The 25,311-nt window shown below is 37.4% G+C and overlaps 1 protein-coding gene across 1 annotated transcript in view; it reads left to right on the forward strand.

The window, feature by feature from the left end:
* Window positions 1-25,311, forward strand: part of plce1 (phospholipase C, epsilon 1) — a 79,060-nt gene that overhangs the window by 23,531 nt on the left and 30,218 nt on the right. The window contains exons 6-7 of the mRNA XM_041974340.1: window positions 12,680-12,873; window positions 14,693-14,835. Coding sequence (XP_041830274.1) covers window positions 12,680-12,873; window positions 14,693-14,835 — 337 coding nt within the window. The remainder of the gene's footprint in view (window positions 1-12,679; window positions 12,874-14,692; window positions 14,836-25,311) is intronic.

The following is a 25,311-nucleotide window of genomic DNA, read 5'->3' on the forward strand; positions in this document are numbered from 1 at the left end:
ATCTAAATAGTAGCCAAAATAACATTTTCAATCTCTTTCTGTGTAGTTGTGGTAACCCATTATTTTCTATCCATTCTGTTTTAGTAGATTTACTGCAGATGTCGTTTTAGTTGCCCAAACTTAAATTGAAGTCAGTGTCAGTGCCAGGCCGAAGTCTCTGCTTCTTTGTCTTGGTGGCTGGCAGGTGAGAATAAAAACTAGTCTTTGTACAAAGTTGACCTTTACAGGTTTTGACTCCTAACGTCAGTGGTGTAGAACCTAAAACACTTACACACTCTTCTTTTCAGATGCTTTTGCATTGTGATTGTCCACTCATGACAGTTTTGCCGTCTATTGTTGTCAGTTTATGTAGCAAGTAATCTGCATGGATCTACATAGGTTCACTTGGTCTGTGGCGAACCATGTGCAGCCCAAAGTTTTATTTGTGTGCAGCTATTCATGCACCCACATCAAACTATTTAAATTAAAAGAAAAAAGCAAATATAATAGATAAAAAATCTGAAAAAAATCAGAGCACTTTTGAGGTACTTGAGCAGGACATAAAGCAGTTCCCTAAAGTGTGGTTTATTAGCACTGTATGCAAAATGACAACTCTCATCTTCTAACAGTAAAAGTCAGCTGGTGCTTAAAAGTACACCAGTTAACTTCAGTATGTATAAAAAGACGTTGTAACTGCCCAATAATCTGTCTGTTGATGCACATGATGTCAACATAGACTATTGTTCCTGTAAACTGCAGGTACTGAGGGCTACCATGTGAGAGCTGTCTTTACAGAAGAACAGAAAAGCTGCATCACTAGTCTTTAATTAGACGTTGTCATAGAAACTGGAGCAAGGACCAGGATGCTGTAGCTCAGTCAAAATTGGTTTAATGATCTCAAACAAATTTACAGAACCAATACATAAGTATCATTTAGCTTTACGATGCTGTAAAAGGGATTTAGACCACATATTTGACCCACACCATGTGTGAAATGGTATTTCATCATAAAATCAGTTTCCACAGGAACATTCTTATCTAACATTGTATCTTCATTTTCTTCCTAATAGTAAGAATAGCTGCTTAAATGAATTTTTATATTTTACTCTGGAAACACATTGCTTGTTATGTTTCTGAAATTAAAAGGGGCACTATATTTTGATATAAAGCTAGTATGAATAAAAATCTCTTCTATTTAAGTTCACCTAAACATAATTTCAATAGATGATTAGAGGTAAAAATAAAACTGACATTAGTCCATGAATGTCAGCTTTAAATAACAGGCTCACTTGGTCTCGTCAGGATTTGTTGAATTGTTCCTAATAACAACACAGTGGTCTTAATTACGCTTTGTCAAACATTGGTTATACATTGGAGTGGGTCCAAGAGCATGTTCGATTGAAACCTTGTAGCTAAGTGTCTCCTCCATCTTTCTGTGTTTAGAGCGTGCGCTTTGATAAAATCTCCCCCCTTGCTGCAGGCTTGTGATGATTTAGTTGCCTCATAGCCTAATATGGGGGTACCCTCTGTGCTAGAGAGCAATCACCAGATCTCTGTCTTCTTTCCATCTTTTCTTGTTTTCTTCCCATCTTCATTCTTTCCCTATGTTTTTCTTTCTCTACTTTGACTGTAATAGAGATCTTACACTCCCTCTCTTCCTCCAGCTCTCGTGCTCTCTTACGCTCAAGCCTCCTCTCACTTCTGAAAGTGTACACAGTGTGAGAGGGATTGGAGCTTACTGTTTTTTCTTCAGATTATCAGCCTTTTTTTGTGTTATGGTAAGTAAACTGTTTTGAGTTTCTACTGTACTTGTAGAAAAACTTTTCATCATGTTGTAAGGCTGTACTGCAAGATTTATACTGCTGTCTGATCAGTATAGTACATTAAGATGAATATCTTCGTGGTAGTGCTGTCAAGAGACATTTGAACTTAAGTGCTGTTTAGTGCTTTTAACATGGAGAAAGCGCAAGCTGAGCTGTGCAGAAGGGCTTTTTAGATTTTGATCTGTGGAGGAGGTTTTACTACATTATTAGCTTAAAAAAACTCAAATTGGTAAAAAAAAAGTAGCTCAAGGAAAGACCGTGGGGTCAAGCGTATGCTTTAAGCCACAATTCAGAACAGCTGATAGTTAAAAGCAGCATTTCTATCTAAAACCTTTGTATTTCTCTCTTTTGTTTTAAACATTCAACAAGAAACTTTGTTTGCATGCAGTACCAGGAGAAATTGTTGCATCAAACTTTCAGAAGTGAAAAACATTCATCAGGCTTATCTCTGGCTGTCTGAGCAGAGCTGTGTGTTGTTATGAAGGAGAGTGTAGTGGCTCGTTGTAGTATGACATCATGAGAACTGTAAGTGGGGGAGTGTGGTGGTGTTGAGGGGTCCCACTGAGTGCTCTAGGTAATGGGTTCCAGGTTGTTTTGGCTCTCAGAATGACCCTGCTTCTTTTTGTTTTTCTCTTTTTTTTTGTTTTTAACTTTCCCTTTCAACTGCTTTTCTGTAGATCTAGAGAGCCAATGTAGAGAAGACGGCCAATATGCTGCATTTTAGTGCAGGATCACTAACTGTCCTGCAGGTTTTAAATGTTTCTCTGCAGCAACACATCAGCAAAACATCTGTTTTGCACAAGCCTCTTAGTGACCCGTTAATAATTTGACTCAGGTGTATTGCAGCAGGTAAACGTGTAAAGTCTGCAGGACACTGGCTCAATGGTCCACAGTTAGTGATCCCTGCACTAGTACATTAGAAAAATCTTGAAAAATCTCTGTGAGATGAGTACAGAAAATATCAATTTTACACTTTTTAAAATTGAAGATAAAACTCAATATTTTAATTAATTTAGATACAATACTTGCAGGCCCAATAATTATTCCTTACATTCCTAAAACAGCAACGGTGGAACTTTCCAATAATCAGACCCAGTAAAACCACATTGTTTACAGTGGGTTTGATCCCAGTTTGGTCCCAGTTTAATGTAATCATGGTAAACCAGCAGTTTATGGAAACTGTGTTCAGTAAATGTCTCATTCTTCTTCTGAACATGTTCAGTAAACACCAATCTGATGGATTTAACATAATTTTAGTACAAAAGTAGGAACGACCTAAAGTTTTCACTGCTGTGGCTCTAAGCTCGTTGCTAACATAGATGCTAACAGTAAGTTTTTATATTACAGTGACTAGTTGTGTTTTAAGGTGGATGTGATGAATCCAACGTTATAGATTTTTACACCACAGGTGTTGCAGTTTGCTGCTCTAATTTTGTTCCTATTTTTAAGAAACATAAAGCTGTCACCCCATTAAAAAATAAAAAAATGGGACCTTTACTCATGTTGTAATGGGATAGTTTTAATATAAAAATGTGGGACATAACACATTATAACGTGATACGTTTCACATTTTTACTATGAAAATATCATGATGTAACTGTCCTCTAAGCTTCCATGCTTTTTAAGTTGTTCATACCCAAAAGACATGGTAGCAGCAGATGTGTTGGTGCTGCTATTGTTTTGATTGATTGCCCATGCGGACACATCTGTGGTTTGTGACGTTACGTTAGTGTTTCGTCTGGGGAAATGTCAGCAGGCAACACAAGACAGCAGACAGAAGATTAGATGGAGAGAAAATCGTGGAAAAAAAAAGAACAAAAAAAGATTGTTCACGAGTCTCAAATCGCGAGTCCAAGTCCAGTCTCAAGTCACTGCAATTTAAGTGCAACTCGAGTCCGAGTCTCCCATCTCTGGCACATAGTAATTTCTATTACATCATGACCATCCACTTGACAGTTGTAACCAAACACAACTGCTGCCTTGTACATGTGGCACGCATGCAATGAGCAGTCCACACAACAAAACCCTGAGCTTGTTAAAGGTGTGAGGCGGTGCTTGGGAGGTGGGCCCAGCTCCTGGATCTGTGGGGAAATGGCTCCTTATGAAATTCAGCAGGGGATTATAATTCAAGTCACTCCTGGTCTCCCTCTCTATTTCCTTCATTGTGCTCCCCTGTGTTTTTCTCTCTTCACCTCTTTTTGTGTTTCCTGCTGTGCTGTCTTTTTTCATACCCTTTCCCCTCCCCTCCATTCTTCACTTTTTCAGCTCCTCTTCCTCTTTAGTTCTCTTATTCATCCTTCTGCTTTCTATCAAAACTACACCTCCTATTTTAATACACCTTCCTCCAGCTTGTAGATCTATTTTGTAACAGTTTTTCTGATCTCCTGTGATTGGACAAGGCTGGAATCTAGCAGCTGGTCTGGATGTGTAGTTCTGCATAGACCACCACCTTATTTAAACCGTTTATTCCTGTTTAGAGCCAAGGGGTTCATTTTCTATGTAAAAGGCTTAAACCTGATAATTGGACTACAAGCAAGCAGATCCTGGGTGATATACACACTCTACACTACAACAAATTCACTGAAACAAAACTTTGAAATGTTGATTCATATATAAATGTAAATAAATACAGATTTAAATAAGCTTTAAATGATAAAGTGTAGCCTCATCCTTACACTATGGAGTCGGGCTGTTTAGAATTGACGATTGTATAATCACAATTTTATTTTTAAATATTGTCACATCCTAATCATCCTCGCCTGAAAAGAGCTAGGTGACAGAAAAGTCACATTTCTGTATTGTTTTGTAAGTTTTGATAGAGTTAATTGATTTACATATATGTAAATATAAATATATTTAGCCTTTAATTATGTAGTCTTGTTGTGTCCTGTATTCAGCTGTCAATATAGTATACTGTCTACTGTTTTTGTTTAGGGAGCTTAAAACTAGAGACAAATGTAGACTTTTAATTATATATTCCTGTATTAATTTCTGATGAATGTCTCTTATTCTTTGTAAACAACTAAGTTATTAGGAGGTTCATATCATGAACTATGAAAGACAGTTAATGCCATGACAAGCTCGGGATAGAGCTGACATATTTTTTTTTTACTTTAAAGACATTTCTATACATTTCATTTCTTCAGATGTGACTGTAGTGTGCCAGTTTTTAATATATAAAGTCAAAAGTTACTTAGCTATTATATCTGGGAGTTCTCAAATGGCCGTTCACATGCATCGTATTCAAATTACTGGACAGTTTTTCATATACTTAATATCCTGGCACTGCATGCCTTATTTTTTCTTGTCCAGTTATGAGCACATTGCTGTTCCCGTTGGACATGTATGGTATTGGTCCCTTTGACGGTCAGATTGAATTTCTACTGTCTTTGATACAGATAAATGCTGAAGGCTATGGAGTTTGTATTTTGATTTATTCCTTGATTTAGGATAATTACAACCTTGTATTGTATTTCAACTTATCTTTGTAGTTTTGTTTCTCTTTGGTTTTATTGGCAGACTGCAAACCAGCATTATGGGTGCTAGTTTCTATCCGTTTGGTTCACCTCATCACTCTTGTTGTATAACAAAGTATGAATGTTGGTGTTATACTCCGCCCAGTGAACGTCTTAGTCTGACCTGCAGTGAATTGTGTCGCGCCAAAAGAACATACTCTATAAAAAGTTACTTGTCAGTTTTCATTTACTGTCTGTTCCTCTTCAGTTTTTCTGTAGTTTGCTCTCAGTCATTCAGCCATTTCCTCCATGTCAGCTAAGCGGATGTTGTTGCCATTCAAGTTGTCGCTGCGTATTTTGATGTACTGCAAACTCCCCTTGTCTTGACTTTCATCTTTTTAATGTGGTCAGCAAGGCTGGGTCTAATCAGAAAGAATCTTTTGTCACCATGAGGGCCAAGACACTGGATTTACTTAATGAATACAGACTTCAGCTGTAAATGTATGTGTCTAAAACTTTGACACAGACAACAACCTTCTTTAATCTAAGTTCTTATTTTTCAAATGCATACTTTGAAATAGACATATGTACTTAGCTCAACTAAACACAACCATGGCACATGTAATTAATGTATACACAGCCTGTATCCATGTGCGCATAATTTTACTGTACACACAGTCGTGTGCAAAGATGTGATTGTAGGTTTTACAGAAGCTGGGGCACTAAAATTCATCAGACTCTTTTTGATTGGTTGGTACATTTAATTGCCATTATTTTAATTAGATCTTCTTTACGTTTTTATCTCTATATGAGCTCTGTAACAAGCCACTTTCTCTTAGGTGTTCTGGATTAAAAAAACAGAGGAAACTGAGTTTTTTTCTTAACTGCCCTGAATCTGTGGAGCAGTCCACTTCTACATATATGCTATATTTAAGGAGTATATATATATTCAGACCACTACTTAAGACCCTCTTCTTCCACTTGGCCTGCAACTTGAGCAGAAATTGCCATAATGATTTGAGTTAGGAGTCATTAATTGTTTGTATTGGGTTGTATTGTCTGTTTATTCCTATTTAACATATTTTCTTTATATATATATATATATATATATATATATATATATATATATATATATATATATGTAGATTTTATCTAACTATAAAGCACTTTGGTTAGTTTTTTTCTCTATTAATAAATTTTACTTTGACCTTAAACATGACATAGACTGGGGTTAAATCATATAATGATATTTCCAGAGCTATTAAATGACACTCTCACATAGAAAAGTGAAACAAAACAAAATAAATGGATCAGTCTTGGATCAGGAATGAATGACATCATTTGGATAAAGAGTCGTTTTAGTTTCAGTTCAGAAGAGACATATAATGTTTATATTAAATCTGCCAGAAAAAATTAAGCAGGATTTTATTTGATAAAAAAAGGCTTGAAAATATGTTAGATCTTGAAGTAATAAGCATGTGAGAAGGTGAACATACAGTACTTGTATCAGACTGCAGATGCTTTTGGGGATGCAATATCTGAGCCATTAGATTTATACTGGTCTTTATTAATTTAGTCCATTTCTTTCTTCTCTTCATCTTTATTGCTTTTCAGAGGTTGGATTTATTTTACCTGTGATTTGCCCATAAAACAGTCCATGAAAAGGGTGCAGCAGAGCAAACATTAGATTGTAAAGACAAGCAGTTACTGTAAAAAACAGAGCATTAAACATCTGCAGCTCATCCAGAACGCTGCTGCTAGAGTTTTAACCAGGACTAAGAGATCTGAACACATTACACCAGTTTTGAAATCTTTACACTGGCTTCCAGTCAGTCACAGAATAGATTTTAAAACCCTTCTGATTGTTTACAAATCCCAGAACAGTTTAGGCCCAGAATACATCTGTGATATGTTCAGAGAATATAAACCTAGCAGAGCTCTTAGATCCAAAGACTCAGGTCAGCTAGTCCAAACCAGAGTCCAGACTAAACATGGAGAAGCAGCATTTAGCTGTTATGCTGCAAACAAGTGGAACAAACTGCCAGTGGAGATTAAACTTTCACCAAATGTAGACACTTTTAAATCCAGGTTAAACACATTTCTTTTCTCATGTTCCTATGCACTGAATCTGCACGGTAACTTTTAATTTGTCTTGCTTTTAATGATTTTAATGTAATTTAGAATTTTATTAGGATTTTTGTACTATACAAATAAATTTGCTTTGCCTTGCCTAAAGGTTAGAACAGAGAGGTTGTCTGTTTCTGGTGATGCAAAACAGGTTTGGAAGTTGCCTGGAGAAATACAGCAGTGCACTGTGTCCCTACACATAAATCTGAAACAGTGATTACAACCACAGGTTCATGCTGACTGAGGATGTCTTGGTATGTTTGGGTGTTCTTGGTTTATGTCTTTTGATTTGGTTTACACTCTCTAGGCTGGGTGGGGTTAGAGTGTCTGGGTGTTGGGATACCAGAGCTGCTGAACATACCTGGCTCCTCACCGAGTTTTCAAATACTCTAAGTCCAGTAGATTTAAACCTGCTTGTCTTGTTGGCTGGACAGGGTGTACATTTTTTCTACATTCTCTCAGACAAATTTGTTGACTCCATTTTCACCACATTAAGAAAACATAAAACTCTAAGGGGTTTGAATGGCTTTAGGATGAAGGGGCTATCTCAGACCTAAATCTTTTAATGGTTTACAATATTGCAAGAATGAAGCAGCGCAGAGATCCAGCTGAGTTTATCTGAGTTCAGGAAGCACTAATTTGTGGCCAAGCAGGAACTCTGAAAAATTGTCTTGGTTATGGAGTTTACTATATCATAAAACTGAAATGTGTTTAAAGAAAAAGGTTAATAGCTGCATTAACTTGGTGATTTTTGAAGGCAAGTGTTTGAAAACTCTTCTTAGAGATGTGACTTAAAAAAAACAAAAAAACTGAAAAGCGTTCTCAAAGTTTGAGACATTTCATGAGATTGTAAAGTGAATAGCAAATTTTCTTACTTTTTCTAATACAGATTTTTTCCCCTGTACTTATTAAATATGATTTTTATCAGTTATATCATTAAGTTAGGCATGTTTCCACAAGACATGTTCTACAAAAACACAACTGAAAGATTTGTAAATATCCAAGAAACAGAGGCACACAGAGTTAAATCTCCCCGCTGACCCCAGCTGACCCCAGCTAACCTCAGCTAACCTTGGCCCTCCAGGACGCTTCTAAAAGTAGATTTCAGACGAAATGATGCATTTCTTTTCCTTGTGTGTGAGCATCGTGGGAGAGAATGTCTGGTAATGATATTAAATATAATATCATTACCAGATAAAACTTGACTTGACTGCATACTGTAGTTAGATGGACTTTACTGAAGATTCATATTCACCGTTGCAAAATTTCCCAAACAGCTGAGCTCTATGGTATCATGGTATCATCAACTGCTGATAAGTGTGTATTGATGTCTGTTTAATTGAGAAAATAAGACTGTCAGTATGGGACGAGAATGTCATGATGTAAATATGTGAGTTTGTGTGGGGCTGGTCGCACACATCAAAGTAAAGGGTTCAAGATGTGAGCGGTTGGGTTTCAGGGAGACAATCTTAGCTTCTCTAGTGTCCTGCATGCTCATACATACTGAATGCGTTGGCTATGATATGAATTACGGCACGGGTATGAGTCATAAAGTGTTCGCATGTCTGCTTTTTAGCATTTGCATGTACACATGTGTGCATTCCAGCTCAAAGGTCAGTAGTGTGTGTGGTTCACCTTAGTTCCCCTTTCTAATCCTTTCCCAGTATGGCTGTTGCCAGGCAGAGAAATTACCCAACAGGGTGCTAATGTAACTTAATAGAAGAGCCATTCATAACTTTACGTTATTTTGATAGATTATCACTTATATAATATCACGTCTGCCTCCGACATGACGACCGCCACCGGGGCCAACGGCACGTCTGCCTCCGACATGACGACCGCCACCGGGGCCAACGGCACGTCTGCCTCCGACATGACGACCGCCACCGGGGCCAACGGCACGTCTGCCTCCGACATGACGACCGCCACCGGGGCCAACGGCACGTCTGCCTCCGACATGACGACCGCCACCGGGGCCAACGGTACGTCTGCCTCCGACATGACGACCGCCACCGGGGCCAACGGCACGTCTGCCTCCGACATGACGACCGCCACCGGGGCCAACGGCACGTCTGCCTCCGACATGACGACCGCCACCGGGGCCAACGGCACGTCTGCCTCCGACATGACGACCGCCACCGGGGCCAACGGCACGTCTGGACAAGGAGCGCTGTGGAAACGGCTGCTCCGTCGGTCTGCCTGTTCCTGTATGTGTTATGTGTTTATGTTTTTGTCTAGTCTTGGACGGGTTGTACCGAAAACATGAATTTCCCTGCAAAGGGATTAATAAAGTATTTCTGATTTCTGATTTCTGATCTGATATAAGGTTATTTCGTACACTAAATAAATGATTCTTAGAACCACCCTGGACCACACACTCTTGTCGTTTTGTAGTGTTTGTCAGTGTTCAGACAGAAAACTTGCTGTCCAATAAAAGGTAGACTGGAGGGAATATTTCAGGAGTGTAGTATACACTTACTGTTGAAGAGGCATGCAAGCTCTCAGTAACTAACCTCAGTAGCAAAACTACAGGAAGGTTGAACTGAATTAGTGCAGCTGCCTTCATTAATAACAGTTTCCCTATCCTCAGCTTAAGCCATTAGCATTTCCTGTACACACAGTGTAATATGAGATGCAATGCTGTATTAGGGGCAACTACCTAATATGCCGGACATACTGATGCTGAATGACCTGTACAATACTTATGTAATAGAAATGAAATACAATTATTGCTGTCATGTCTGTTGGGACTTCTTCCCTCTGTTGGGCTTGCAGCCTACATGACACAGACCTTTTTTTATGAATATTGAAAGTGAAAAATTCTCACCAATCAGGGACAGTTTTCTTTATTTAATTACCAATCTGTTGGCTTCCTTAGCTAGGCTTTTTGATGAATTGTCGTCTTTGAATACAGTTATTATAAATTGATGTGGCTCATCCAATGGATGTTTTTTAATTTAATTTAATTGGATGATAATAAATTGGTTATACACCATTGACAAGCGAATATTCTTGAGGTTTATTTGATGCATGCTATTTCAGGCTACAATTATAACTGTAGATTTAGTAAACACTTATTTCTGACTAGTCTGACTTATTTCTCTTTGAAGCCATACTGTACTCCTGTAGTAGATGATACTGGGACAAAAACCGTCCTGTTACATCAAAAAGTCAACACTAAAAATAGCCCAGTAAAAAAGTTGGCCCACAACAAGTCTTTTATCCATTAAAAAATGTTTGATTATTTTAAGGGGTTAAAAGTGCTTTGAGATGACTTTGCTGTGAATTAGCACTATACAGATAAAGCTGAATTGAATTGAATTTATTTATATTACTTTTGTGACATGTGCACACAGTTCCTTTAAGTCCTACCATATACCTAAAAAGTCTGGCTACATGTCAGTGTGTTTTAAAACTTGTTTGTTTGTGTGTGCGTGTGAAGCCAGCTGCTCTGTGTCGATCAAAAGCAGCACCACATTCCCTGCAGCGTCTTTGGAGTCATGTACAAGCACTTCGACCCGCAGTTTTTCTTGTTTCATTAGTCATCTGTCAAGCAAGAGGCCTCTGTTTTACCATTTGTTACGGATGAGAAAGTACTACATCAGAAGTAGTGACTTTAAATAAGTAAAGACAGTAAAGTTATTTGTTAACAATAAATAAATAAATAAACTACTTTCCCTGTTTGGTTACCACAAAGTATGTCATATGGGCTTGATTATAGTACTTTGCCCTTAAGAACAACAATCCCCTTGGAAGAAAAAAAAATGTTATCTCTTGTATTTCTTGAAGAACTAGTGTTATTGCACCGGTTTTTCTGTTTATGAATGTTTATTATCTATGTAGTAAAGAAAGTCCATCTTATTTAGCTGAATGTTTTCCTATCTAACTGCAACATAGATAACACGAGTAACTTTCATGACTCAGATCAAATTTATTTGTTTTTAGTTGCGGGCAACACACAGACTTTGTTTATTAGACACACACATTCTCTAGGTTCCACTAAAATTAGGTGAGAGTGAATTTTCTTGAGGAAGAAGGGAAAAAAAATATTGGAAAAGCTATTTACCTAAATTAGTTTGGATTTTCCAAGCATGAGATATTGGTAGGAAGAGTCTTAACTTCCTAACTCTTTCCTTCTGAACGTGCAGTCTGGTATTTCTCCTGTCCCTGAGGATGGCTCAGATCTGACAATGGTTTAGCCTACACCCCTTGCAGGAAATCAATCCCACTGAGACAACTAGTTGGCTGTATACTACATTCAGTGTGTGTGTACATAAGTTATGTCAGAGTCAGTCTGTGAACACAGAATCACATGAATTAAATATGAAAAATAATAAGAAAGTAGCTTTCACCCAGCTTTTTTCTTGGTGCTATTATGAAGAGATGCAAATGGACACTGTTACTGGTGATTACACCCGAGTGGTATTTCCTCAATAAACTTGTATTGCACTCATCCCCTACTTTGTCACCAGTATTGATTTTGTCAGATTTAGTAATATCCATCCCCTCTGAAGGCATAAGTGCCCACTTACAGTGCCACAAAATGCTGCCTTAATGGCTTTTCTCTGAAATCTGTGTCAGAAGAGACTGTGTGCAGGTTCACTCAAGGACAAAGAACAAGTCAGTCGTCCTGGATAAGTGTTTCCTTTTATGTTTGATGGATTTTGTTCCAAGACGGGTTTGAACTGAAAGAGTGGTGTAGAAAGGCTTTCTTTTAAAGGTCAAAATGTTCACGCAGTCAAAGTCTGTAGTGATTTCTCTACTTTTTCTTTTTGTCTTCTACCTTCTGCCTTCTTTTCTCCAGCTCCCTCTTTATTCACACTCTCTATATTGCTACATGTCTGTCTTTCTCACTCTGTGTGGATCCTGTTCCCACCTTTCCTTCTGTCTGTTTTGTACCTCAGTATTATTTCTTCTTGTTAATTATTTCTTTTCACACTTCAATTTTTTTTTCTTTCAAGAGGAAATTGCTTCTGAGGATCACCACAGCAGAGAAGCTGTTGACAATGACTTCTGATTTAAATGTTATGCAATGGTCTAAAATGTGAAATGGCTTGGATGAATGGATTCTTTATTTTTCTTTTTCATCCCATATGCAGACATACCTCAGTATTAATAAAGACATTTGACTAACTCTTTCAGTCTTTCTTGATATTGCACTTTTTTTATTGAACTGTTTATATTTAATTAAAGTAGAGCTTAGATCACCCTAAAATTTGCAAACAAATGTTGATTTCTGTGCATTCATAATTTTTTTTCTCACTCATGTTTTTTTTCCCATGGCTTTCTCAACAGGTCAACAACTATGTGCAGGACAGAGAGGAATTCAACCTGATTCATCCTGCCAGAAAGCTACTGTTGTCTTGGCCTGGTTGTGTCCATCTTAGGGAGTTTGTTGATCCGCTGCATGTTGTCAGAGCTGACCAAGCCATACCTGATTCAAACCTCTGCCTCAAACTCCGTTGTTGTCCTCCTTCTCATCCACCCAGGTTTGGCTACAGTTTCATCTGATGTAATTTGCATGTGAAAAGCCAGAACCATTTTTTTCCTCCTATAATTATATTTAACAGCCTGGTCTTAAGCCCCCTTGTATTTGGGTATAAATAATGATGGATTGCACAAAAATCTTACCAGATAAATCTACATTAAACCAGAATACTATGAGTAACATCTGCTTAACAGCTGCAGGGTAATAGAAGAGGGCCAATCATGCACATCAAATGAAAGGTCCTTTTCAGCTAACAGCCTCCAAGTGTTTTACAACACTAAGGAAAAGAGACACACTTTCATGTTTACTTTTTGCGTCTTCACAGCCTGGATTTCTAGTCAGCATTTATCAGTATGGATCCAATGTGCATTTATTTTTTATTCATTCAAGGTGAAGTTTTGTAGCATAGGTAAGTCTAAAGATGTGGGTTTTAAGAGATGACAATGTAGGAAAAGACTCAATGGTATGGATAGAAAGTGGAAGTGAGTTCCAGAAGAAAGGGGCTCTACTGCTGAGGGGTCTTGGACAGATGAGCAGATGGAAGTGGAAGTGGTGATGTACTCTGTAGCTGAGGCTCTGGTAGGGATTCGGGCAGCAGAATTCTCATCTAATTGGAGTTTGGATTGATTTGTAGTGTAAACCACATAAGTGAGAGTTGCAGTAATCAAGGCGATAACAGAGCCACAATAAGAAATGAGCGAAGACAGTTCACAGTACATAGATGAAAGTAGGACAAGATTATTTGTCTTTGTGTTTTTCATGAGTTTACTATCAACGACAAGTGATAAGGCATTTATATGTTTTCAGTGGCTTTATAGGCCTTTGATCATACATGAGTTACATTTCTTGTGGATTAAGTTGAGCTGTGTTAGACTGGTTTATTAATAAGCACGAGGATTTGAGCTTCAAATAGTTTTTGATCCACTGTCTTGTCTTCAAACTTGCATATTATTTATACTGAATTTTGCAATCGGAACAGCTGCAAATCTATAATACCCTTAAAAGACTATAAATGTCAGTGTGTTCACGAGTGCCGTTCATATTTTCCGAACCAGGCATGAACATGAACAACAGATGAGCATGAAGTGTGTGCAGACATCTCTTGTGCTTTTGAATGACAGTGAATGTGTTTGTCATTGGCCCTCCTCTCCTGGCTTATATGCTTTCATCTGTGTGTGAAAATGATGAGTTAGAGATAGTAGATCAAGAGGCAAGAGGAAGGCAGGCTGCAGACTGAATAATATGCTTGAAATCTGGATGCACCGTAGTGGACAGGGCCCGCTTCAAGTACTTTTCTTTGAAACCTGGTGCTTGGAAATTGATTATTTAATTTGATCTATAATGGGTGTAATCTGGTTTGATTTCCACAGTGTATGATGATTTAGAGTCATTAATATATTTTTTAGATTTTCTGTGATGACTTTTAAGGGCAGAGTTTGCTCTGTATAAACCCTTGCATAATGCATTTTGTAAACTTGATTAAATGAAGTAGGCTTTACACAAAAAGCTCATGGCCTTTCTTAATCACGGTTTATTCCGGACTATCCCAATGTTCAATAATAGCATTTAAAAAGGCAGAGATATGCATGCATCTGCTTAGATGGCTACGAGCTCCTTGTTCCACTACTCCATAACACTGCGTGTCACATAAGGGGGAGAATTCAGAGAAACTCCTCAGAAAGGGAGAAATTAATGTGTTCCAGTTCAATTTGGGACTCAAAAGAATATGATGCCAATACGACACATTATATTAACACAGTGCATAACCTTTTTTTTTTTTTTTCACCAAAATAGTAAACAAAACAAATTACATTTTCTAGGTGGTATCGCGCTTGTGGCCAAAGGACATCAGTGTGTTCACTGCTGACTGGAGCACTTCTAGAGAGCACAGTTGCTCTTGGTGCCCGCTCTGCTCTACCCTGCCCTTTGCCCCAGTGCCCCAACAGCCACGCCGTGCTGAAAGGTGGGTACTATCCTGTGACTTCTATGTGCATAGGTGAATTTTAGTGATATTCAAATGTGCTAAAACTGTCTGAATTACCACAGATTTTTCATATCTGTCCAGTATCAGAAAGGATAGCTAGAGTAGTGAAGAGTTAAGCACTTCCTTGGTTTATCCTACTATTCAGCTATACTGTGTAGCTTAACTGAAATATCAAGTTCATTAATCAATATCTCCAGTACAGAGGTGTGCATACTGGATAACTGCAGAATCAAGGACCTGAGGGCTTGTCATTATTCCCCTGTGGTCTCTTCCCCTTCTCTTTCTGTTCCTTTTTACTCTTTTCCCACATGGTTCTTTATCCACAGCAGGATTTGGCCTGGGGTCTGCAGTTGATCCCAGTGGTTGCCCTTTTCCTTCTTTCCTTTTTCTTTATTCCCCTGCTGTCTTTCTGGCTTATACCCACCCTCTTTTTTCCATTACATTCTTTAATTTGCACACACATTCACACCAGAATGTCATTTGGCATTTGAAAAAAGAAAAACGCTTTCTGGCCTCACAACATCCACATTACACTCATCCGGACATAAGGTTATGTCTTAACATTTGGAAAGGGCTTATATGCACTTCAAACATGCACAAACACAGCATTCCTGCTTTTGTTGTACTTTGTTTTTCTACCAAATAGAACCACAGAGCAGTAGCCAGCTCTGCCCCTGAAAAGCTTCATGATGGACATTTATCTCCAGTCTGTTGCTCAGCTGGTAACTGTCTGTCCACTTTCTCTAGAATGATATTACGTATGACTTAAATGTAAGCTGATCCTGACATTAATTTCCACTTGCAGTGAGCCAGGGTCCAGGCTGTCTCTGGCAACATTAAGGGGACATGTACTTTGGTGCACATGCAAGCTCACAAAATTATTTATTTCTGTTTCTTTCTGTGTGACATACTGTATTATTGATCATATTAATCACAATACTTTATTATTTGTCAAACAAGCTTTTTTTAAACATTTATTTACAGACATACACTGTGAATGTCTTCAACATTGCACTGTGTTTTGTTCTGCTGGGTTTTGCAGCAAACAGAACTGAACCAAACATTTGCAAATAGTTTTTAAGGAGTTTTGACAGGGGTAAAATTTGACACACATACCATAAAAAGTCTATTGTCTAATGTACCGTGTAACTTAGTGTCAAATCAATCCAGACACTAAACATGTTTTTAAAGCATGACTGCTGCTTAAAAAAATCTACTATTTATGCTTTGGGAAGCTAATTGGGCAACTCTGGCATTTAAAGGGCTCGTGGCATGTCTGTTCATGGATTCTGGCTTATCTGCACTGTTAAAACAATGTATTGTTACCTTAATGCAACCCAAAGGTAAGAAAAAAACAAAAAAAAAAACTATAAATGCATGTTTTTTTGTTTGTTTTTTTGTGCTGAAGGAACCCAACACATCTATCATCTAGTAACCTTGAACTATCTTTTATTAGTCTGTGGATTTCTTTGTATAGTCGATACATCCAGACAGTGCATCCTAACTAAAGGCTGCATGTTATTCACACCAACCATTTTAAAAGGGACATTTTTGCACCACAAGGAACACCTACTTCTCAGAGCATGGCACTTTGTTTTTGTCTCTGATATCACGTCAAAAAACTTAAACTAAACATCGACTCTGTAGCAGCATTGTGTTTATGGTGGGAGCCTTAAACTCCAGTAACAACCAAGCCAACAGTAGGTGGCTATCTGTCAATCCATAGAAAAAAATTACGTGTTAATGCTGCAGCTAATTTAGTTAGCTTTAGCATGCTAGCAACCAATGCAGTATGATCTAACTGGCTGTCAGCTTGAATATAACAGTTGCCCACTTCCTCATGTAAATGTCCAGCTTATCCAGGCTAATTAATAGCATATGCAAACTTATAGCTAGCTAAGACAGTGTCAGTTCAAGCGGGTCATTGATTTAGGCATGCTTTTTGTTAGCCTCTCCAACACTAATGCCAGCATCATCTTGCTAGTAGACAGCAGCAAGATTATTTAATCCAGTAAGTAACCAACATAGGGAAGCTCTCTAGTGGTAATATCGGCATCTTCTTGCTAATGGACATCAGAGAAAGTATCTTATTTAGTAGGTCACCAGGCCCAAGAAGCTAGTCATTAGCCTCTCAAATGCTAACATCCGGGTCAATGGACAATCCAATGAGTAGTTGTGCTAAATGCACAATATACAATTTATTACTCGAGTAGAATAAGTAGTTATTTTCTCATTTGCCACTGTTTGCCATTCAGTTATTGGTGCAGATTACCATTGATCACATTAGTTAGTTAGTTTACATTAGTCACATTAGTTACATTAGTTGTCACATAAAATTCCTCATTGTTTTCAAACTGTTTTGAAAACAATGAACGATTATTTAATTATATTTTATTATATTATTTATTTCCCTGTTGATTCTTGTATTTTTTGTGTTGCTTGTACACTTATGTACAGCACTTTGTTTCAGCTGTGGTTGTTTTAAAGGGCTTTATAAATAAAGTTGAGTTGAGATTAGTTGCTGGCTTCAGATGGACATATAGCCTCCTACTACACATTTTACTGTGCCACTTTACTGTTTCTGTCATAACTTTGTAACAGATGAGTTAAAGTGTTGTCATGTTTGAAAATGTTTATTTGTCAAAGCTTTCTTTTATGAGTTGTTTGAGGTTCCAGACTGGTGCAAGACATGTGGCGCATGCTCATGAATCAATGTCATCTTCTCCACCACCCCACCGGCAAGCTTGAATTTGACAATTAAGAAAATACTTTAGCCAAATCCTCTTATTCTCAAGAGGATACATCCCCCAGTAGAAATTTGTCTTATGCTCTGAAATAATTATAGCTCAGTGGAGTAATGATGGGTGCAAATCTAATTTAGAGGTACCCAAGATTAAGAATTAAATGACTGGAAATGATCATCCAAGTTCCACTTTAAGTCAACTGATGTTCAGTGAATCATAAAGTATCTGTCTTCAAAAATGACGAAGACAGAGACTCATAGAACACATTTGCCATGTCATTTGAATCCTAGTTCATTTGCACAGAACCCTTAGTGCACACTGGAACTGTTAAACAAACCCTGGTCCACTTCCTCGGAACGTATGGTTAGTCTGGAGCAGCCTGAATTCTCATTTCTACTCTGGTGCGGACCAAAGAAGCAAACTGTGGTCTGCTTGAAAACTGGGAGTCTCTGTTCACTTGCAAGTAAACCCTGGTGCAGTTTGCTTGCAGTGTGAAAGCAAACAGACCATCCAGTGAACCAAAGAGAAAAAATGAAGTAGGATGCCAGATTGTTCGCTGCCTGTCCTGCTGCTCATACTGGACAACCTTATGTGAAAATCGTATTAGGTTTGAACACCAAAGTAAAAACGGAAACCCCAAGACCGTAAAAACTGGGTGTTGCTCTATAGTTAACTTGAGGTGAATGAGCTGTTTTTGGTCTCGACCAATCAGTGAGCCTGATTTCCTTCTTCTTTTTTGTTGGTCAGAGGTACTTTTTAGGAAATATCGTCTCATAATGAGCAGTTGTTGTAACTGTGTGACAGTTAGTCCTCTTGAGTTAAGTGCAGGGTGAAAGCAAATAAAAGGTGCAAAATTTTTCTGAATTTCCACTCCCAATCGAACTAAGTCCCCTCGATTATTGTGATGAAAATGTGCCGTTAGATTGTAACTCGCTTGTTAGACCAAAAGGAAAGGATGAAGTGGTGTAAGAAAATCAAATTGCCTTAGCTGCAACTCTGGACACTGCAGATGACTTTCTGTTAGGGCTTGATCTGATGCAATAAAAGACATTTCATTATCCTGAAGCTTGGGCATGGTTTGAATTGAGTTTCCAGCTTGGACAGCGTTTGTGTAGTTATTGCTTTCTTCCCATTTTTGGTATTGGTCCTCTCTTTCAGTTTCAGTGTAACAAGCTGCTCCTAATCTCCTCCTTAGAGAAAAATGCTTTTGTCTCAATCTTACTTATGTAATTCAGGAGAAGATATGAGAATGATTTTGAATGCAGGCGTGAAAAGAACTGTTTCAACTTCTCATTTCTTAGTCAAGACAAAGAAAAGTCCTGTGTTCAGTGTTTATTGTGCAGCCATTATTTGGATATTTCCTGTGTGAGTTCAATAAAGACGAAAAAGACGATGTCTTTATATGTCTAAGTTTTTTTTTCTAAGGTTTCTCAGCACCCTTCTTTTCTTTCTTTCTTTTTTTTTTTTTTTTTTGTCTAAAATCGTTGTGATAATTTGTCAGTTTTTGCCAACTTGGTTTGAAGGGATAATGGCTCATTAGAAACATGGTTTGTATTCCTTGTTGTTTAGATGGGTCACTTCTTCTGGAAGTCAAACAAAATGTGTTTTCCTCCACCTTTCTGTTTGCCCTCATCATCTAGAAAGTAAAAATGCATCTGTTTTGTGAAGAAGATAATTTTTTTCTTCTCTTTGCTTTTATTGAGGTAGACACCAGATGTCACTTAGTGCTGCAGCTGTCAGACTGTAAAATCAGCTCTGTTCCCAGTAGTTTATTCTCTACCATCACTTTCCACCTACAGTATTTGTATTTAATCTGTGTGCACTAGCAGGTGTGTGTATCTACCAGGGAAACATACTGTATAATAACGTACAGTCACTAAAAATGTAAGTTGTTTTTTATATTTCCTTATTATTACTGTTATTATTACCATCATCACCATTACTGTTATTATTATATTAATGTTAATATTTATATGCTGTACAGCATTTATGTGAATACTGTAATTTTATCCTTATATAACTGCATTTTTGTTAACATTGTATAGCAGGTACACACCCAGATTTTTAATGCTTTTTTTTTTAATCTTATTATACTCATCAATTTTTAAATCTTTGGCCTTTTACTTACTGCTGCTACAACGAAAATTACCCCAGTGCAGGACTAATACAGGACTATCTATATTTGATTATTTTACATTATGTACAGAAAGTGGTTCTTTTAGCATTTCTTTCTCTATAATTATTATAGAGATTTCTGCACAAGTGCAGTGACAAATATATATTTAACTGTTAATTTATGATTTTCCAGCCACAGTGGAACAATAAAGTTGCACAGTTTCAATGGTACATTGCATTCGACTGATATAAACAAAGTAGAAATACTTCTGATGTTATCCTAATATTACTGTGATTGGTGACTTGGTGGAGAATGCAAGTGATTTAAAAGATAAATGGTGCTTTAGAAATTGATGTCTGGACGCTTAGAATTTTATTAACTTACCAAAAAGCACTAAAATGCATACAGAGTGTAAAATACGAGTTGCAAAAATAACATACTATTAGAAACCATGGTAACCGTTACACTTTCATCAATTATCTGCAATTTCAAGAAACACTGCTCCCACTCTGAGAGAATCATCATCGCATCTGTAGGAGGTTTCATTGCTAAGGATCTAAGAAGATCTATGGGAATGAAGTATTGTACTAGACACCTGTCTCCACCATAAAATGTGTTAGTTTTATGTAAAGCACCTTGAATTGTCCTGTACATGAAATGTGCTATACAAATAAGCTGCCTTGCCTAATCATTAAAACACACTTTCTCAGTTTTTATATGTTTTCTTTGGAAAAGTCTCATTTAAATGTTGGGTTTAAGCAATCTGAAAATGATTACATTCTGTTTTTACTTATAATGTTTTAATAATTTTCTCTTTTTCTCAGTAAACAGGCTCTAGCAAAAATACTGCATATTAGTTTTACTAGCCTTGCTGGGGTGAGAGTTGGAATGTTTTTCCAATCCTTCTCTACATGCCAGTGTCACTATAAAAAACTGGAAGCATTTAGCTGCTTTCTCCGATGTATTCAAATGACATCCTGCATGTCTGTAACATAAATCATTCGCTTTTAAAGGCAGGCCAGGAGGGACATTTTGAAAATGATAAATAATATTTAACAAGCTGAACTGGCACGTGTACGGGGTCAGTATTCTGGGTTTTTGTTGGGAGGTTGAACTCTTGATGCCCATAAAGACAAATACTGCCGTTGAAAGCCAGTGTCAGCTGACGTGGGTGAGGTCAAAGTCGTTTGTTCTTAAAAGGGTAGAGATCCGAAAAAAAAGAGAGACCATAAATCATTACTGAATGCAGGGGTGTTTAGAGACATGTTTATGCTTCATGGGGCTTGTCTTTGTGGATCATGTAAAGCCTGACGTGTACCCAGTCCATGTCAGCTGAAGCGCTGTTGATATATGATGCTGCCGCTTTTTAGACTGACACAGTTTGTGTGGAAAATGCATAAATTTGAATTGTTTTGCAATGGTTGTGTATGTCCAATGTGCATGTTTTTATTTGTATCTGCTTATCTTTTTCTTATATATATAATTTCTATAGAAAATTACTATAAAATTTCATAATAATAATGTGAACTAGATGTGTTTGGTCTGTGTAGTGGTTGTCACTTTTCAATTAGTGGGTGAATTGTGACATTAAAGGCCATTTACTTATTCACCTTTTTCACTATCAAAACCGACAAAATGGTTATTCAAACAAAATTCAATCTCAAAATATTTCAACGAAGGACACCTGGGATTTGGCCACACTTATGTCATCCATAAATGATCCCCATTTTCTTGAGATCATTTCCTTTTATAGCATATTCTAATGTGAACTGCTGAAAAACAAGTATGCAGCTCAGTTGTAGGCTGCCATCCTTACAGCTCAATATTACTGTTTCTTTCTCAGTGTTTCCTTCTTTTTTTTGTCTCTCTTCCTCTCATTCGTCACTTTATATTGTGTTGCATTCCAGTATTTAGGACCCATTGACAGCAAATGTGGTGGGGAATCAAAGTGAAGGGAAGTCTCAAGGATTTCAAGAACACATATTGTTTACATGGCCATTATTATGGCTAAATATACTCACTGTAGAACATTCCACATAGTTATTATCAAGATCTCTCTCTCTCTGTATATGTAGGGTATATACATACATACTTTGACACAGAATACAACACCGATTAACATTTATAAGGCATCACATTTTATTTAAAGGCAGTAGGATTGTCATGATACTAGAATTTCAGACATAATGCTGATATCCAGGTAGTGCTCAATAATTTATATTAATTTCAAAACTAAGGAAATAGAAAACCAATTTAGAGGCATTATAATTTTGATTCTGCAGTTTATTATCTTAATTAATTCCTGTCACTGGTCTGAATGCTTTTTAAATTTTTTTTATTGTAATTCAAAGGGCGTAGCAAGGCTAGACGGATATTAAAGTGACAGACAGCAAACTAAAGGTGGGCACAGGTAGCTGATGACCCACATTGTTTCCTACCCGTTCTGTTACGATGACAGTTGAGACAGACTCAAAATAAGACTCACACAACACACGTGTAGACACACACACAGATTCTTCCTCCTAGTGCTTCGTGATATATGTTATGATGATTAAAGGGGGTGTTTAGTCTCATGTTCAGCTTAAGTCACATGTTGTGACCATCTGCATCCATGCAGCATGTACCTTAAGTTGAAAATACACTGTGGTGCACACGTGAAATGCAACTAGCACCATCAGCCGTTCTGTACTGCAGCCAACATTAGCCCACATAAATCAAGAGCTGGGATGACTTTAATTATTATTTCCATTTAATACTTGTTATTAATAGTGGTATATATAGTACAGTAAACTGTTCAGTCACATTCAGACAATAATTAAAGTTTCTGTGTGAATACACGCTATTTAAATGTGTGAAATGGTTTTCACACATGGACATGGAGATTTTTCCCCCCAGTTGTTGTTTCACAGAGGGAGATTTTCTACCAGGGATGTGCTCTGGTTGTGCTGATATCAGTACTGTGTGTAGTTCAACATATCTATGATATGAGGAGAGAGTGAAAACAACAGGAAAGACAATGAAGGTGGGACTCTTGCCATCATCCACAGACTCTTGCAGAAAGGCATTAAGTCCTCAGAAATTGATGTTAAGATGTTCACACATTGGCTCACCTACTGATATCAGTGGTGATATGGGCGGCTGTAGCTCAGGAGGTAGAGCAGTCGCCTTCCAACTGGAAGGACTACATGTCGAAGTGTCCTTGGGCAAGGCACTTAACGCCATGTTGCCTCCCAATGTGCCTATAAGGGTGTGAGTGTGTGTGAATAGGTGAATGTGATATGTAGTGTAACAATCTATCAACTTAAACTTTAAAACCAGTTCATATGTATAAAGTTTGCTAAATTATTGGTTGTTTTAATTTAATGTTATTGTGCACTTGTCCTTTTTCATGACATGTACTGCTGTCCTCTTGGTCAGGTCACCCTTGCAAAAGTGATCTTGATCTCAGTGTGATGTTAATATGGTTAAATAATGGTTTAAAAAAAAAAAAAAAAAAAAAATATATATATATATATATATATATATATATATATATATAGGAAGCACTTCATATATTCAGTCTGAAATCTTTTTTCTGTGAAAGCAAATTTAGGCTTTAATGTCACTGAAGTAAAATCCTTTTGCAAACACTGAATAATCCAATACTTTGTAATAAAGTTAGTAACAATATCACAAATAATATCATTAATGAAAGCAAGATAGTGAGTTAACAAAAGTTTCAACAATTTCTGCTCCAAATCGAACATCCAGCGACAGTTTGTCAGATCCAGCACACCAGATGCAGACATTAATGCCTCTTTTAGCTGACACTGAAACGTCAAATGAGCTTGCTTCTGTGAAAATAGACAAACCAATCTTAGCCACCCATCAAGCAGAAACAGTGATTTATCAGGCCTTTTTACCCAGAGGAGTCTCCACTATTGGAAAACCTCTTTGTAATGTGTATCTGTTTCCTGCTTCTTATCCAGCTCTTCTTTTCATCAGTTTTTCTGATCTGTTGAGCTCAGTTCGTTAACATGCCAGGTTTACAGTCCGTCTCACTCCTGCTGTCTCCTTTCCTTTGGCTGGGCTTCTCATTTTCCAAGGTATGAGAACAAATGCCCCCTGTAGTTAGCCTGCTGGAACATGCGATGTGAATCAATCCATATTTTTATTTTATTTAATTTTTTCAAATATTTAGTTTTGTTTTTATTTTGTTTTGTTTAATGTTATTTTGTTTTAATTAATTCATTTGATTTCTTTATTTATTGTTTGCTGCATACATAGAAAACAGCCTCATAAAATAGAAGTTTTAGATCAGAATTCCCCACTCCACCCTAAATGTTTTTATCCATTCATGCTAGATGGAGAATATGTATAGAAATATGTAATTCTAACTAATAAAGGGGTTGTATGGGTGCATGAATTATGAAGCTTTGTGTTGGTCTGGATGGTCTAACTGTTGCACGTGGCTGTGAACTATGTGTGGTGTCAGTGAGGAGTGGGCGGGAGACTCCGAGATAGAGCTTACATGAGTGTCTGTGTGTGTTATAGAGAGAAAGTGAGAGAAGAGTAGCAAATGTAGTCAAGAGAGAGTGAGGAAAGTCTTTGCTGTTGATCAGTCAGTGCGCGTTGAAGAGAGTTCAAGTTAGAAATGGAGTGAGGGAGAGAGAATCAGAGCGGAGAGAGAGAAAGACGAAGCAGCTGTGAGAGAGACGGGACTGCTGGCTCAAATGTGGATAAGTGTATCTCAGTCACCCCGGCGCTGAGCTGTCAGTGTGGGAGGCAGAGTGGTCAGCTGTCTCTAAAACCATGAAGCACTCTCACCGAACGGACTTCAAGCTGATCAGTGAGTAGGAAATGTGAGGTGCAGTGCGGCTACAGGTCTCCTCACCCAGCTGCTATGTAAAACTGCTAGTCAGGGACATCTGAAATGCATTTTGACTGTATGTGTGTTTATGTGTTTTGTATCTCCTTACACATAATACTGTAGTGTTGTGAATGCTCTACATTTATATTAATGGCATTTTAAGCTTAGCTAGTTTCTACAAAAAAGGCTTTAAATTGTGTTTCTCATTAATACACTCTCACAGTCAGGCAGAGCTGCCTTGCATGGTTCTCACCAGCCATTGGGTTTAACTTGGAGTTTATAGATTGAACCATTTGATTTGTGACTACAGGAAAGGCCCCTTCACTGTCTTAGCCCCAGCTGTGTAGTATGATCATCAGTTGTTATGCGTGTGAGGAATCCATGGACCATTGAAGTGTATTTTACTGTGTGAGTTGTACAGATTATTTTAAACTTTCAGTGAGTTTAAAATTAGATTTGGTTTCATTGATGGTTTCAGATGGTCACATATGTGGATTCTTTATTCAAAGTCATCTGAAAGAGTAGGGAATTTGATGATGTGAACAAACGTCCATCCATATAATATTTGGATTTTGCTGTCTTAGTTTGCCACAAAGTCAACAGAATGATTTCTCCATCAAATAGCACACATTGTACTTATTAATTTTTTTTCCTATTTTCTTTTCTTTTTTTCATTGTATATTCATTTAAAGTTTACATTTTTAGTATTATAATTAATTTTTAATCACAAATGTACTGTAGTAACT

The sequence above is a fragment of the Melanotaenia boesemani genome, chromosome 21, assembly GCF_017639745.1.
Source record: "Melanotaenia boesemani isolate fMelBoe1 chromosome 21, fMelBoe1.pri, whole genome shotgun sequence".
Classification (NCBI taxonomy): Eukaryota; Metazoa; Chordata; class Actinopteri; order Atheriniformes; family Melanotaeniidae; genus Melanotaenia; species Melanotaenia boesemani.